Source organism: Ictalurus furcatus, chromosome 11 (genome assembly GCF_023375685.1).
Source record: "Ictalurus furcatus strain D&B chromosome 11, Billie_1.0, whole genome shotgun sequence".
Lineage (NCBI taxonomy): Eukaryota > Metazoa > Chordata > Actinopteri > Siluriformes > Ictaluridae > Ictalurus > Ictalurus furcatus.
Window position 1 is genome coordinate 23,220,224 of NC_071265.1, and position 17,877 is coordinate 23,238,100.

At 39.9% G+C, this 17,877-nt stretch overlaps 1 protein-coding gene across 1 annotated transcript in view; it reads right to left on the reverse strand.

Moving 5' to 3' along the window:
- chchd6b (coiled-coil-helix-coiled-coil-helix domain containing 6b) overlaps positions 1-17,049 on the reverse strand; it is a 49,568-nt gene extending 32,519 nt beyond the window's left edge. The window contains exons 1-4 of the mRNA XM_053636157.1: positions 16,803-17,049; positions 9,902-9,995; positions 9,626-9,674; positions 3,612-3,756 (exon numbers count right to left, since the gene is read on the reverse strand). Of these exons, the coding sequence (XP_053492132.1) occupies positions 3,612-3,756; positions 9,626-9,674; positions 9,902-9,995; positions 16,803-16,886 (372 nt within the window). The 5' untranslated portion in view covers positions 16,887-17,049. The remainder of the gene's footprint in view (positions 1-3,611; positions 3,757-9,625; positions 9,675-9,901; positions 9,996-16,802) is intronic.
- Positions 17,050-17,877: the final 828 nt, after the last annotated feature.

Here is a 17,877-nt window from a genome sequence, read left to right on the forward strand (position 1 = left end):
TGTGCGCGTGTGTGTGTTTATTTGTGGAGAGAGTGGTGGTGGTTTTAAGTCACTGGAATCGCTGCTTTTAATGCCCGTCAAGAAGGCCTTAACTTATACATTATATAAACAATACAATGCGTTGCATAAATATGATAAACCTTTTATGTAAACTCTTAAACCCCTCTCTCATTCCTCACTCGCATAAGAGGCTGAACAGAGAAAGATGAGAAAAGGAAGATGGATAGAAGTGGAAACATTTCAGACTGAAAGGAGCAAGGGGAATTCTTTGAAAAACAGAAAAAAAATTGGCTACGAGTCGGAATTTGAGGTAAGATGTGTGAGAAAGCGAAAAAGGAGAGGCGTAGTGGAAAGAGAACCATTAAGTCATTTAACTTTGAACAGAATCTTATTATAATAGAGTAGTATGGGTTCTGGCTGGGGTACAAATTGGCCCAATACATACAAATGTTCTCCATTTTTAATGTTGTGGCTTTTGTTTAAAAAAATAAAAAAGATATAATATCCAGTTTACAATATTAAAGTTCATATTAAAGACTGCATCAATCTGATATATTGTATCTAAGTCTCATAAATATCTGCAGAAAATGCTAGAATGAATCAGATCCAATTCTGTAACAAGCTAACATGTTATGATAACATATATTTTCATGATAAAGTTATGCTGGGAGCTTTACTTTTTTTTTTTAAACATACATACATACACACACACACACACACACACACACACACACACACACACACACACATATATATATATATATACCACAATGTGGCTGAATGCTCTGATCGTTCTTAATATTTTAAATTGTCTGATGTCAATACATTTGCACCTGTGATTTTGTACAGCATTTATTTGATGAAGAGAAAGAAAAAAAAAAAACAAAAAGAAAAAAAAACAACAACAGTTCATCTGGTGGTATCAAGGATAAGACCACACAAATCCTACATTTAACCACTTATTTCTGAAATATTTCACTAACAAGAATTTCCAACCGATGGACTGCCAGATGGACAGACCAGCTGATGGCAGAAAATTGAAGACAGCCAGAAAACGGGCCTTGCGTTCCTTTATATGAATGAGTAAGTAACATCTCTGTATGTTGAACAAGGAGGTGGCTATTGAAGGAAAACCACTTCAGACATTTGACCTTACTGTGACCTGTTTAGATCAATTCCAAAATCAAATCAGTTTATTTGCTGGTTACAATGATAATTCCATATAAATCCTACAAACATTCAACCACTCGTTCTTGAGATAACGCATGACCGACCAGAAAACATAACGCCTCCTCCACCTAGCAGTGGAACTTTACGAATATTGGAATAAACAATACTGGAATTAAAATATTTGAAAAACTAGAACAGTTTGTGCCTCAACTTGTGTCCTTCAGTGAATAATCTCATCTGGATACTGTAAACTTGCACTTAAGAACTGCTGCGGTAATCATAAAGACTATGATGCACATACTGAACATCCTTTACTTAATACTGATTGGCTTTAGAGGATATAATTGCAGAAGAGTGATTCATTCATAATCCCATTATCTGGTGTTACTCAGAGGAGGATGGGTTCCCTTTTGAGTCTGGTTCCTCTCAAGTTTCTCTCTCATGTTGTCTCAGAGTTTTTCCTTTGCCACTGGATTTCTGTAAACTTCTTTGTGCCAATAGCACTTAATGTATAGCAATTAAAATTGCTATACAAATTAAATTGAACTAAATTTTTAAAGATCAGAAATCGGTGTAATGGCGGGCATGGTGGCTTAGTGGTTAGCACGTTTGTCGTGCACTTCCGGGGTTGGGGGTTCGAATCACGGTTCTGTACTGTGTGCGAAGAGTGTGCCGGGGGTTTCCTCCGGGTACTCCGGTTTCCTCTGTAGTGTGTAAATGAGTGTGTGATTGTGCCCTGCAATGGGTTGGCACCCCATCCAGGGTCACTTGGATTCACTTGGATAAGCTCCAGGCTCCCCACGACCCTGTGTCGAATAAGCGGTATGGAAAATGGATTGAACTGGTGTAACTGGTGGTATTGTGCCATCTCTAGCTAAAATCCACATAGTTATCATTACGGACAGAGGACAAGTGGAGAAGATCTTGTTTCCTAACACGTTTGTTAATGATACATGCAGCTAAAAACAAAAGGTAAGTAAAATACTTCTCGACATTCAAAGACCACCAGGTAGCTAGACTACCTCTCCAGAGGTCCGCTTGGCCTGGATTAAAAAGGAAAGACAAGTAATTCAGACCAGTCGTTTTTAGCAACATCACTGGCTACGATAATCTCCTGTCATACAGTCAGTGTTCGGAAGTGACCACTGTATTTAGCATACTAATGAACGTGACCGTGAAACTGTGTTGTAATGTTATAATGATACACTACAGCAGGCAGAAGGAGGTGGAAAGAGCACTGCCTGTGAGGACAGGTAAACAGAGTCAGTTCCCCTGTCGTGACAGCCTTGAATATTGCCTGTAACCATGACAACCTCAGAGAAAAATTTCAATGTTGTCTTTGTTGTCTCTGATCGATTGTTGTCCACAACTTTATTGTATTCTGAATATTTGCATGGATTTAATGTTGTTTTTCACCCCCTTTTCATTTTTTTTGTGCAATTCAAGCCTCTCAGCTTGATATAATGTCAAAAAACCACTGGTTTCTCTTTTTTTGGTTCCATTCAGATTTTTTTTTTTTTTTCTGAGCAAAGAACCAACAGTAAAGGTTCATGTTAAATATTATTTTGCATACAATCAGCACATGATGGGACTGGTGCCTTGAACAGTATCCCATCCTGTCCCGCATCCTCTTCCAGTCAATGTTGAAATGACACCTAAATATCCCTGCGAAATTTGAAATCAAAGCTCTCCTGTAATTAGTTCCACAATTGGCCTGCCTGTTCACTCTCTCAGTAACATGAAATATAAAATCGAACTGAATGCAAATTCCAGTTGCATGATGTTCATACAGTTTTGCAGTTATGGACCACTCCTTTACATACCACCACTCAGTAACACAAAGTGAGGAGGGAAAAAAAAATAAAAAACATCAAATGCTTCTGCTGCCATCTAGTGGTGAGGAAAAACGCCCGTGACACACCCAATTCATGGACAGTCATGCAACAGGAACACTGAGGCAATCTGATCAGGCTTTGAGCTCATCACAAACTTTCTCCATTACAGCTGGTCATGGACGGAAGTGTCTCAGCAGCAGATAATATGACCACATGAGCAGCAGCTCTGCTACAAATGTAAACATTAACTAGTATTGACAGCCCTGTCTGTGGATGAGCAAGCTAATATAATCAACCGCCGTGAATAGCCTCATTACAATCCTGCACCATTATAGCGGACAAACTCAAGGATGGGAAGAAATGTCCTGCACTCAATAACCATTACGCTCACTTAAAACACCAGGCAGAGAACAACAACATGAAGCAAATCAATTTTCAGTGGGCAGAGAAACACAGATGCACATAGACAGACAGACAGACAGAGAAGAAAGAAAAACACACAGAAGGAAAGCGATGCGAGCTCGGCTGACCACTGGCGGATGCTCTCATGTATTTTTAACTTGGTTCAAACAAAGTGAGTTGTGCGTGTACACATGTCTGTCTTACCAAGTTCTGTGCATTCTTCTGCTCTTCTTTGGTTCTGGCTCTTTCTTGGAGAACAGCAGGGTTCACATCTTCTCCCACAGACTCTTTCTCTCTGCGGGTGATACGTGCCAACTCATCCCTCAACAGAGACTGCTCCAGCTCGAACCTACAGCCCACACAACCAACATACACACACACACACACACACACACACACACACACACACAACCATTTCATTAGAGTAAAATTCTACATGGGATAACTACACACCTCAAGGTTCTGGGAGCTAATCCTGAAATCTCCAGACATGACTGACAAGCTGGGACAGTTCCAACAAAGATAACTGGATACTATAATATTTAAATCGGTCTAACCAAGTACCCTAGATGTCACCCATGCCATAACATATCATGGCTCAGGAACATGGCATAAGCTTGAAAGCTGTGAGCTTGAAAATCTGATTGGGAGGATTCAGATTTATTTTTGCACAGCCATACAATGGGAATCAACACCTTACAGCGCAGTGAGGTTAAAAAGAAACAATATCTTATGGCTAAACAACATTTGCTAGCCTGCCATCTTTGTTTGCTAATTGTTTACTGCTTGGCCTTTGTATTGCAGGTCTCTACTACTGGGACACATTACTAAGTAGGACTGAGATCCATGAGCCTTTTTTTTTCCCCCCCTTTAGAGAGAGAGAGAGAGAGAGAGGGAGAGAGAGAGAGAGAGAGAGAGAGAGAGAGAGAGAGGTAGCAATGCTGTTGCAGGATTTCAGAAAGCGGAGCACGTCATTTTCCACTAGGGACTCTATAAAATGCGCAGACAGGATTTACCGCATTACGGTGAAGTCCAAACTTTTAAACAAGCAGAGTCCATAGAGGAATTATACTCCTACATCCATTATATTAGATTAATGAGCACTGACCATATATAGTGCTTTTCGGGTTCCATGCTACAGAGTCTACAAAAGCCAAACCGGCAGAATGGTAGGGTTTCTCAGTTATTAGTGAAGGCAGTGCCTGCAGAACAACATAATATGAAATACTGTCACATGCCAGTGTGTTAACTGTTCAGTGTGAGTGGAGTTTAAGAATCTCTTGAGTTTACACTGTGCTCTGTGTGAGTGGTCATTAAGATTGTGTTATGTTTGCACAGCAAACGGTCTTGTTTATGCCCAGCACTATAGTGTAGTGTTTGTATGTGTAAGTGTGCACTGTAGGATCGCTATACACAGGCAACAAATTCCTTGCATGCTCAGGCGTACTTGTCCAATAAAGCCTAGTTCTCATCAAAAGCATGGTCGAATGCAATGATAAGGAACAGTTTGTTTAAAAACTTGATTTATTACCGAAGTTAGTTCTCTCATTAAAAGAAATGAGGTATATTTATATGAAATACTTAACATATGCAGATGAAATATTAGCAGGAGGTATAGTAAACACTCAAATGTAACCAGTTTGAGTTCATTTCTAAAAAACATCATCAGACCAAATTCACACCATTTAGAAGATGTGGTAAGTCCCAGGTTTACCCTATTTTCCACTGGTTGCTATACTTAATCAAATCACAGTCATCATTGTCCCCAGGAATGCCCGGACTGGCTACTGGCAGCCAGAGAGAGAGTGAGACCAAATGGAGCTGCAATGAAATTATCAGAAAACCATTGAAGTGACATCAGATTTGTTCAAATTTTCCATTAAAACAAATGAAATGTCGGTATCGGAAAATTTCAGATTATTGCTCGTGTCAACTACACAGTGCTCTATGTAACTGAGATTATAAAAGATGGATGAGTAAAGCTATGTCCTTCTTTTACAGCAGGGATAAAGGTCAACTCTAATTTTCCTGCATCCAGAGAGCAGTACAGATTTTGCTCTTTTGGACTCCCGGCCGTCTGGATTCAAACCCACGATCTTCGAACAATAGGTTGAACGCTTGCACAGCTGGACCAATTTAAAGTCCGTTTCTTATACATTTTTTATAAGCCAGGCAAAGCATTTTCTACTATACACCGATCAGCTGTAACATTAAACCCAGTGACAGATGACGTGAATAACACTAATTATCTCTTTACAATGGCACCTGTAAAGGGGTGGGACATATAAGCAGCAGGTTAATGTGTTGGAAGCAGGAAAAATGGGCAAGTGTAAGAATCTGAGCGACTTTAACAAAAGGCCAAATTGTGATGGCTAGAGGACTGGGTCAGAGCATCTCCAAAATGGCAGGTCTTGTAGGGTGTTCTTGGTATGCAGTGGTTAGTACCTACTAAGTGGTCCAAGGAAGGACAAAAAGTGAACTGGTGACAGGGTCATGGGCGCCCAAGGCTCACTGATGCATGTGGGGAGCGAAGGCTAGCCCATTTGGTCTGATCCCACAGAAAAGCCATGACAGAAAGGTATCAGAACACACAGTGCATCACAGCTTGCAGAGTATGGGACTGCGGAGCCGTAGACCGGTTGGAATGCCCATTCTGAACTCATAACCGGACCATGGAGCAATGGAAGAAAGTGGCCTGAGCTGATAAATCATGCTTTACATCACGTGGGTGACCGGGTGCATGTGTGTCGCTTACCTGGGGAAGAGATGGCACCAGGACGCACTATGGGAAGAAGGCAAGCTTGCGGAGGAAGTGTGACGCTCTGAGTAATGTTCTGCTGTGAAACCTTGGGTCCTGGCATTCATGTGGCTGTTATTTTGACACGTACCACCTACCTAAACATTGTTGCACACCAAGTACACCCTTTCAAGGCAACAGTATTCCTTAATGGCAGTGGCTTGTTTCAGCAGCATAATGCACTGTACACACTGCAAAAATGGCCTCCAAAAGGCCCCACCTCACAACTTACAGGACTTAAAGGATCTGCTGCTAACATCTTGGTGCCAGATACCACAGCACACCTTCAGAGGTGTTGGGAAGCCCATACCTCGACAGGTCAGAGCTGTTTTGGTGGCACAAGGGGGACCTACACAATATCAGGCGGGTGGATTTAATATTATGGCTGATCGGTGTATATAGTTCTGAAATCTACAGGCTTTCCTGAAGTTAAATATGTTCATTTTTAGCATGTATCTAAACCAGACCTAAAGATTACTGCCAAAAGTTTGTGGACACCTGACCATCACACCCATAACCCCAAACTGTTCTAAGCACACAACTGCGTAGGATGTCTGTATAATGTACCATTACAATTTCCTTTCACTGGATATAAGATGCCCAAACCTGTTCCAGCATGACAATGCCCTGAGTGAGCTTTATGAAGACATGGTTTGCCAAGGTTGGAGTCTACGAACTCAAGTGGCCTGCAGAGAACCCTGACCTCAACCCCACTGAACACCTTTGGGATGAAGTGGAACGCTGACTGTGACCCAGGACTTCTCGTCTGATGTCAGTCCATGACCTCACTAATGCTCTTGTGGCTGAATGAGCAGAAATCCCCACAGCCAAGCTCCAAAATCTAGTGGAGGCTATTCAAGGGGGGCTCAAAGATGACCACATAAAAATATTTTTATTTTACTAATTTATTTATTTAAAGTTATATTGTGCCTTGTTGGTAGCCTATGCCTGCTGGAATGAAAAAAAAATGTTGTGTTAAATAAATATTTTGAAATTGTAGTTTTTGTAATTGATTTTTTTCTTTGAAAAGCAAGACAAAATAGTAAAAAGCACATTTTGACTATTTAATTTATGCAATGGTAAAAAAAAAAGGTAAAATAAATTGAAAAAACGCAAAAAAAAAACGTGTTTGGTATTCGGCCAAGTTTTTCATTATATTCGGTTTCGGCCAAGAATTTTCATTTCGGTGCATCCCTAAGCTATTCACATGAAATTTTCACCAGACATCAGTATTAACTCAAAAAATATAAAGAATTCACAACATTAAAGTCCATAAATAAAGTTGTGTGTAATAAAGTGGAATGACAGGAAAAAAGTATTGAACACGCTAAGAAAAAGCAGTTTTCCAAGGCAAGGAACCCGCCGAAATCCATAAGTAATTATACCTCCTATCTGTGCAAATTAATATCAGCTGGGTTAGTAAATTGATGGTCTATAAAAAAGGCTTTTCGTTACCAAGGTGTCACACAAGAAACATCTCATGATGGGTAAAAGCAAAGAGCTCTCCCAAGAGCTTCAAAACCTTATTATTGTGAAACATATTGATGGAATCGGATACAGACGCATCCAAAATTCAAAACTTCTGAATCCTCCAGTAAGCACCATTGGGGCCATAATCCGCAAGTGGAAGCAACATCACTCCATCAACCTGACACGCAGAGGAGCTCCTCGCAAGATTTCTCACCAGGGAGTCAGAAGAATAGTCAGAAGAGTAGCCCAAGAGACAAGGACCACTCAGAAAGAGCTCCAGAAACACTGAGACAGAAGGTGCCATCGTCACAGAGAAAACAATAGGCAATGCACTCCATTGCCCACGCTCATCCCGCATAAGACTCCATTACTAAAGAAAAGGCATGTCGAAGCTCGTTTAAAGTTTGCTACAACTCATTTGGACAAGCCTATGAAATACTGGGAGAGTGTAGTCTGGTCAGACGTGAAAAAAATTGAACTTTTTCGTTGTCATACTACACACCATGTTCGAAGAAATGGCACTGCACATCACCCTAACAACACTATACCAACGGCGAAGTTTGGAGGTGGAAGCATCATGGTGTGGAGCTGTTTTTCATCACATGGTACTGGCAGACTTCATATAATTAAAGGAACAATGAATGGAGCCCTTTACCAGGAGATTCTTGAGAAGAATCTGCTGCCATCCACCAGGATGATGAAGATGAGACGTGGGTGGACCTTCCAGCAGCACAACGATCCAAAGCATACAGTAAAGGACACTCTCAATTGGTTTCAGAGAAAAAAAAAATCAAGGTGTTAGAATGTCCCAGTCAATCACCTGACTCGAATCCCATTGAACAAGATTTAAAAAGACAATATGTTTAGTAGAATGGGCCAAAACCACACCTGAATACTGCGGCCCATTAATTTCCTCATACAGGAAGCGTCTTGAAGCTGTCATTACAAACAAAGGCTTCTCCACCAAGTATTAAATAAATTTCAGTTAGCGTGTTCAATACTTTTTTTCATGCGTCATTCTGCTTTATTACAAATAACTTCATTTATGGACTTTACTGTTTAGATTTCTTTATGTATGTGGATTACTTGAATTAATACCAAAGTCTGGTGAAAATTTCATGTGAATAACCTCATTGGAAATATATATACTGAAGGAAAATGTTGACACATCCAATACTTATTTCCCCCACTGTAACTAGTAAGGTCTTAGACATCTTTAGACAGACAGACTATTTCTAGCACAGCATTTGATTTAAAATGTTAAATGTTTAAAAAGTAAATAAAATCATTTCTATGTAGATGTTGTGAAATATATTTATGATTTCTTTAAGGTCATGTATCAACATATGGTATAACCTGAAAAACCTTTTTTTTTTTTTTTTCTTTGCTTGTTCGCAAGAATTCAGCCACAGAGATACGAGTGTTTTCTCAGACTGCCACACACACTTACATATAATCACTGGATCATGAAAGTGCTGGGTTTTACAACTGAATTTCTGTCTTTTCAGCATTGAAATAGATAACGTGCAAGCATTAATTTTTGCTTAAGTTAACATGGCCTGAATCAATTATCTGATAATGACTGGAGAAGACACGCTGACGGCACTGCATAGCAGGTATAAGATTCAACAACTGAGGCAAACATTTTTCCACATCAGGGAATGTCAGTGTCGAGTAACAACCTGAAGCAGAAAATGAAAATATAATGGCAATCATTTCAAGAGAAACAAAGCATGCCTGGGAGATTTTAAAATGATCTGCAAATGATCTATATATTGCCGTTTCGCTTTTACATTACCGACGGTCTCGCACATAACCACAGCACATAACCTTTAACCAACACAAACTGTTACAGACATCAACATCCAAGTCTAGAGGCTGTTTATACTTCAAACACCACACACACACACACACACCAAGGTCACTCTTGGGGCCGGTCAACATTACTGACCGTTTTCTTAGTTCCTCTTGCATCTCAGCAGAAGAATGTCCGCTTGCAGCTGTAAAACATGCCATAAGTGCATTACATGAAAAAAGCTAAAGCACCAACACACCCTTTGTCAATGTTACTTAATGAATAAATGGCACAGAAGCAGAAAATCTTCTCAAATCTTCTATTGCTTCATTTACACAGGAATGTACAGTAAAAGCATTCGAATGAAATTATGACAAAGTCGTAGAATAAACAGAAAGAAAGTAGGCTCTAGGGTGAGGTGCTGGTGAATACCTGGGTCAGGCTTCCAACTCTCTGGTTTTGTGGGCTGAGGTTTTTCTGGAGACTGACCCGCCTCTCGCATCCTTTGACGAACATGTTCAGACAACTGAAAAGACACACACACACACACACACACACACACAAATTTACACCACTGCAATTAGTCTAGTCTATGCGAGAACTGCTGCCCTAGCGCAGATTCAATTACTGAGCTCCAGTAACACTCACTCTTTCAATTCTAAATTTAATCTAATAAAACGATCTATGAAAATACTAAAACAATCTATTACATGATAGAATGAGGCTCACATTCATTTCATCTTCCATTCAATATTCATTCATCTTCAGCAAGCACTTTATCCTGGACAGGGTTGCGGTTCATCCAGAGCCTATCCTGAGAGACACTAGGCTTGAGGTGGAAATTTACCCCAGTCCATCATAGTACATCATATACACACATTCCCACCTAGGAGCAATTTAGCCAAGCTACTGATTTGTGGGAGGAGGAACACCCACTTTCCACCTTACACTTGCCTTAGTGTCATAATTCACCAATTCACCTCTGTTATTAATTTCCTTATTGTTTCTTTTTTTCTATAATAGGTTATTTGGGAAGCACTATTGCCTAACAGCTCCAGGGTCTCTGGTCCAATCCTGAGCGATACTGTCCATGTGGAGTTTTGCACTTTCTCCACATGTTCACATGGGTTTCCTCCACATTCCTCCCAAAAAACATGCTGCTAGGTGGACTGGCTACTCCAAGTTGCTCCTAGGTGTGAATAAGCATGTTAAAGTGTGTGTGTATGGTCCAATGGACTGGCATCCCATCCAATGTGCATCCGCTTCACGCCCAGTGACCCTGCAATAATACTACTTTCAACCTCTGAATACGAAAAATCAAAGAAATGGTAAACGGTCTGCACTTATATAGCGCTGTTTTAACCTTAGCAGTTCAACAAAGTTCTTTACACTGGTTCTCATTCACACACACACACACACACACACACACACACACACCCCAATGGTAGCAGAGCTGCCATGCAAGGCACTGGCTTGCCACTGGGAGCAACTTGGTTCAGTGTCTTGCCCAAGGACACTTCATCATGTAGAGACATGTGGGCCGGGAATTGAACAGCCAACCATACGATTAGTGGACAACCCGCTCTACCACCTGAGCCACAGCCGCCAGACAAAAGAAAAACAACTTCACATAGGAATTCGTACTTGGGAACTTAGGACGGTCTCCACAACGCCGAGTTCATCATACGATCCAACACTGACTACACAGTTCATTGCATTGTTGAGCCAAATTTACATTACTCATTATAGTTAGATGGCTGGCTTCTTGCTATCAAAAGACAAACACTGAGACGTCTATGTCCCCGCCATTTACTTGTTCTATATTTTTTCTCTTATGATTCATCACATTTTATAACTGATTACAAGCAAATCTAAAAGTGTTAAAATAAATCTAGAATAAAAACATAACATACGTATAATATAATGTCTTCAATATGAAAGAAATTAAAAGCACATCCGTACACCTTTACCCTCCCTAAAAATGCCAGGATCCATGAGTATACATGTGTTTGCACTGTGAAAACGTCCCTGTGTCCCCCTGACATCCCAAACAGCTATCTGATGAACTAGTTCAGATTATTCCATTGGCCGCATCTCAGTGATTTTCACTGATATTCTCAGTGATTTATTTAACAGCAGCCAAACCTGCTGAAATAAACACTTATCCAACACTGGGGCACGGTGGAGCCTGGAGCCTAGCCCAGGGGACTCTGGGCACAAGGTGGAAGACACCCTGGACGGGGTGCCAGCCCATCGCAGGGCACAATCACACACATACATATTCACACACTAGGTACAATTTCCAAACGCCAAATCAGCCGACAACACGTCTTTGGACTGGGGGAGGAAACCAGAGTACCCGAAGGAAACCCCCGAAGCACGGGGAGAACAGGTAAACTCCACATACACAGGGCAGACGTAAGACTGAATCCCCAACCCCAGAGGTGTGAGGCCAAAAGGTTTCCTGATAACACAACATCCTCGAGGGTTGGACATGCCTGGTGCAAAGCTGTACAGCTTATTCATTAATGATCCCAAAATGATCTCATATCAAACATGCCTGAAGCGGGGGTTTTTTATTATTTGTTTTTTTTTTTTAATACAAAAGTGCTGAGAAAGCAACAATCACGATGAGCGAGTAAGTCAGTTGAATTCAGAGATATTTGAATGGATAATAATGGAGACTCTACTTTAGTTATGGATTACATGAAGTCACCAATTGAACTTCTAGCTATTTCTTTAATACTGTTAATAAAGCCACTGGTTCACCGACTTACGGTATGACCCTTTGTCTCTGGCAGGACATCCCAGCCATTAATCACTGACTCGATTACTTTAATCTCTCTATATAGGTCTCTCCGAAAATCTATTTGATAGATTAGTTGGTGAAGAATACAGTAGAAAGGCTTGAGCAAAACAAGAGAAAGCCTGTGTCGTGCCAGCGCTTGCTCAATTGGGGAATTTTAGAATCAATTTTCAGACAGTCTTTCTTGTTTATAAAGTTTTTTTCCCCCCCTAATGGATCTGTACAAAAGTGTGTTACAGAAAGCCCTTTAAAACATCTCCCATTCTCTACTCTCAGATTCTCAAGTGACAGCTCACTGCACCGGCATGCTTCAGAAACTAAACTAAACAAGCAGATAGTGGTTTTCTGTTACAAATTCCCACTGTGACAGAATGACAGAATGAGGCTATGTGGCTACTGCAGTTTATAATTCAGCTCACGGCGTGCACTTGCTTTTAATTAGTGTCAGTGTTAATGAGCGAGTCTTCTAAACTGCATTAACTTACCTCATTTTTTAAAAAATATCATTTTGATTGATCATTTTACTCATTTCTATCCTAATTTAGCAGTCTTCCTGTTGTTATTGTCCCAATACATGATTTCTGTTGACGCTCTTCTCTTCTTATCATTAATTCTTTTACTCTATTCATTTTGTTTGTATTAACCGTTTTGTTTTCCTTCTCACAATTTACCACATTCTACAATTATATGGATTAACTGTGTTCATTTACCTATTCTATTACACTGTTTAGATATTCCATTTTACTCATTTATAAACAAATTTATGTTTCTTGTTGTCCTTATTTTTTTTTTTATCACTCAGTCAGTAGGCACTTTTTTTTTTTTTTTTTTTTTAGGTGAAAACTGTTGTTGAGATCATATTAACATTGTTGCCAGAGGCCATGAACGGGTGAAGGTCAGCTATAAGTGGCTCTTGTGGCTTAAACCAGCCACCACATTTACTTTGTTCAATATGAAAACTTTAAATAAGCTCAGGAGCTTTGCTTAGTTTCCCCGTGTCTGTGTGGGTTTCCTCACACCCTCTAAAAACATGTATTTGGCCTGTAGGTTGGCTGGCTACTTTAATTACCCCTAGGTGAGTGAGAGTGTGAATATATATATATATATATATATGTGTGTGTGTGTGTGTGTGTGTGTGTGTGTGTGTGTGTGTGTGTGTGGCCCTGAGATGGATCGGCATCCCAGCCAGGAAGCATTCTCATCTCGTGTCGTGTCCAATGTTCCAGGGATAAGCTCTATATCCACCATGACCCTGAACAGGATAAAGCAGCTACTGAAGAAACAATGAATCAATCACTGAATCGATCAATCAGTGAATCAGTGAATGAATTAAACGAACTCAGACTCTCGTGTAGTTTGCCGTGAACAGTCAAGTGACGAGTCAAAACAATCAGGAAGACGACCATCACCAAACCAAAAAAAAACACACACACACAAAAAAAACACACTAATTATTACATTTTCAGGGAATTGTAGTGGGCTATAAAAAGGTAGCACCAACACTAGTGAAATCCATTATTCAGAAATATTAAAAAGGAAAGAGAGATTCACAAAAATCCAAAACAAACACCTGGAGGGAAAAAAGCATAACATTTAGGCTTATTACAAAACAGGATATTAAGATCAAAATAGTCAAGTTAATATTTATAACATACATCGTCCTGATTTTTTGTGAACGGGGATGATGTTCTAAATAAATCTGTAAAATGAGCAGCAGTTTGAAAAGATGCAAAGGTTTACTTCATATGACTTGAAGGAAGCACAAGCACAGTGATACAGGAGTGTTAGGTAGTGGGTGCTAACTGTGGAGAGAGAAAAAAAAATGCACTAAAATGCACGCTGGACAGGAAGGGCAGACTCCTATAGTGAAGCATCCATGCCAGATAGAAAAGTGAAAGAATTGAGCTAAACTGACTCCTAGGTCCTGCTGACAAACACTTTTTAGTCATATTAACACTCTCACACCCAGTAAATGCTTTACCGGATCCAGAGATTATCCCGGTAACACTAGGTGAGAAGCAGGAATACACAATACACACTCATTTACTCCCAGGAGCAATTTATCTTAGCCAATCCACCTACTGCTTTGTTTTTGGTACAGTACGTGATAATAAAACCACCTACCAAAGGGGCTGATGAAGATATCATTATATAATAATAATGATAAAGATGATAAAAGTGGAGAAAACCCACGCAGACACATGGACAACATGCACCGAAACTCTGCACAGACAGTCCCTTGTCCTCAGGATCAAACCCAGGACCCTGGAGCTGTGAGGCAGAAGTGCTACCTGAGTGGCGAGGCAAGATTTTCGTCTGAGAGAAGAAGTGCATCTGTCATTCGTCTATGAAAACATACAGACTAACTATGTATTTTTATTTTTAGAGCTATATGGAGCCAAGATCCGATCACGAAGCGGTTTGTTTTGGCCCCACACGCTCCGTTTTGCATTTTACACCTTCGGGCAGCAAAAAATTTGTTCACGAAGTTAAATAGCACTGATTCTAAAAAATGGTTTAAATATCAAAGACATGTTCACGTTTGTCACTGTAGTAACTGTCTGTTTCACTAAACAGTTTTCCAGCAAGCCTTGCTTACTTTATTTGTAGAATGTCATTTGAGGAATCTTCCTATAATTGATTCGGAATAAATACTATATGCATGCGTCACAAAATATTTAAATGTTACTGATACCGATTTCTCTTTAAATCAAAAATCTTGATGATTATGAATACAATAATCAATAGAGAAGGAACAAAGAAACCAGTAAGATACTATAAAGATACTACAAAGGACGTTCCTTTATATGGATGGAAATGCATCTTGGATAATGATTCTCCACACCCCAGAGTCCAGTTTAGAGCTGTGATTGGACATTGTTTGCATTTCAGAGTGCATGAGTGTAACACTCTGATGAAAGTGAAATGCAATAATAAAACAGGGAATTACATTCACAAAGCAATAATTTAATTCTTAAAAATAAAAATAAAGTTAAAAAATAAAAAGCAAGCTGCCGATTGTTTTTAAGTGAAGAAGAGATGAAGCGACGTGAGAGCAATGCGATAAAGGTGTAGTATTTTGGGGTGGCGGAGGCACAGAGGCTTAGTGTTTAGCACGTTTGCCTCAAATGTCTGTTGGGGTTGTGAGTTTCAATCCCGCCCTGTGTGCGCGGAATTTGCACGTTCTCCCATGCTTCTGGGGTTTCCTCCGGGTACTCCGGTTTCATCCCCCAGTCCAAAGACATGCGTTGTAGGCTGACTGGCATTTCTAAATTGTCCGTAGTGTGTGAACGTGTGTGACTGCGCCCTGCGATGGGTTGGTCCAGGGTGTCCCCTGCGAGTTCCCTGGGATAGGCTCCACGTGACCCTGTTGAGGATAAGCGGTTCGGAAAATGGATGGATTTCGGTGTGGTAGGTTGTACTCATGTCACACATAAAAAGCAATAGCCTCTGTATATTGCATTTCAAATTTCCCTTCAGTATGGCTGCTTTTCTCTCTGGCACCAAATCTTCTCCACGGACTCCTCTCCGTCCATCTCCTCTGTCCGTACACGAAACTCAGTACATACAGCAGCCATTGGTGATCAGTAATGCTTGAAAAATAGTTTTTTAAAACATATTCAGCCTTCAGTAGCATTACTTGCTAAAGTAGAATGAACTATAAGTTTGTGGTGATATCTTCTCTTGTTAGTCTGTCATAGACTGGGTCGTGTCTCGCAATCGGAAGCTGAATAAAGACTCTTCAGTGTGGGACTCTAGTTGTATGTAATGGTATCTTGACTATGTTAGTATTATTTCTGAGTATGGCTGTACTGTAAAATTGTCAATTTTGCATAAATTTAAATATTTTTTTTAAACGAACATGAACAACGAAGTCGCGTTGAAAATAAAATTGTATCACAATTATATTATTATTAGAAAACCTAGTTTTAGTACCATAAATATGTAAAAGCAGATGCTACGTTCGAGCTTAAACAGAAAGATCATCGTCGCCGCCATCTTGAAGAGGGCAAATTTCCAAGTTTCCACCTTTCACTCAGCTTTCACTCGCAGCGTCAGCTAAAATGTAATCAGTGCACCGTCCGGCATCTGAAAGTTCTAACAACTTTAGAAAAACATGAAGGGTTAAAAAAAAAAAAAATGAAGCGAATTACATTCGAGTAGACCCGTACCCTTGCACTGGTTTACGATTACAATTGAATCTAGCCCCTTCCAACATGGCGGGCACGTTGACGTATTATAGTAGCTAGCATGCACCGTTTTCTATGGTAGGACAGCTTTATAATAATGATGATGATGATGATGATGATGATGATGATGATGGGGTGAAACAGAATCAAAAGTTCAATACCTCTCACCTGACCTAATGGGATGCTAAGCTAAAAACATCACGAGGAGAAGAGAGACAGCGATGCTGACAGCCATCATATTAGCCATATTAGTGAGGACAGAGAAACACACTAACAGCAGCTAGCCTGCTAAATGTCTTTGAATGTAAAGACAAAAGTCAATAAATCCTGCGTTCACCTTAACTCCTTGCAAAACAGTAACGTTGTCCTCTTCGTTCAGACCGAAAGATACTTTCCTCCCCGTGCTTTCTGTGCCTCCCATCTCCTATAACAGAAATAAACACTCCGAGCTACTGTAATGTTAACAGCTTGCTCAAACAGCAGGGGTGACTTTCCGACACGAGACGCTGTTCTCCATTCGAATAGGCTGATGAAACTATAATAAAACCCAATGGCGTGTTTATTCCGGCGTCACGTGATGCTGCGGTGCTTTATGGGAAACGTAGTGATAAGCAAGACGTTGCCCAAACTGTCACTATCAACAGTTCAGACATGGCTGGTATCCCTGCTGAAAACAAAACAAAACAGTAGAAACCCTCATAGAATTTGTGATGGTTTTAATGGATATAATAGGAATTGTATTGGTTTTAATGGAAGCTCTAATGGTCCCTGTGGGTCTCTACTGGTAATTTGATGGCTTCTATTGGTGTCATCTGTTATGTCTAGTGGTTACCATTAAGGACCAGTAGTGATAATGGTTTTAATGGTTGGCTGATGGTTTGTAAAGGTATTTGTAGTAGAATTTCTGTGATGGTTTCTATTGTTTGTTTGTTTATTTGTTTTTTCAGCAGGGATAAAAGAGCTAGCAGGGTTAAAGTGCCCTGTCGTTCAAAAATAAAAGCGCATACTTTTTTTTTTTGGCACCCACATCAGATTATTTGCTGTGAAGAAATGTCTTAATGTCTTAATTTTTAACTTTTGTGAAACCGAGCACAACAGCACCACCAAACATAAGAAAACGACACAGAATGGTATGAAGATACATACACATATATATATATATATGTGTATATATATATATATATATATATATATATATATATATATATATATATATATATATATATACACATATATATATATATATATATATATATATATACATATATATGTGTGTGTGTGTGTGTAAGCTTAACTCGATGAGAGAAGACAGAGGAGAATGGCCATACTGGTCTGACTTAACAGAAAGGCTACAGTAACTCAGATAAACACCCTTTACAACTGTGGCGAGCAGAAAAGCATCTCAGAATGCT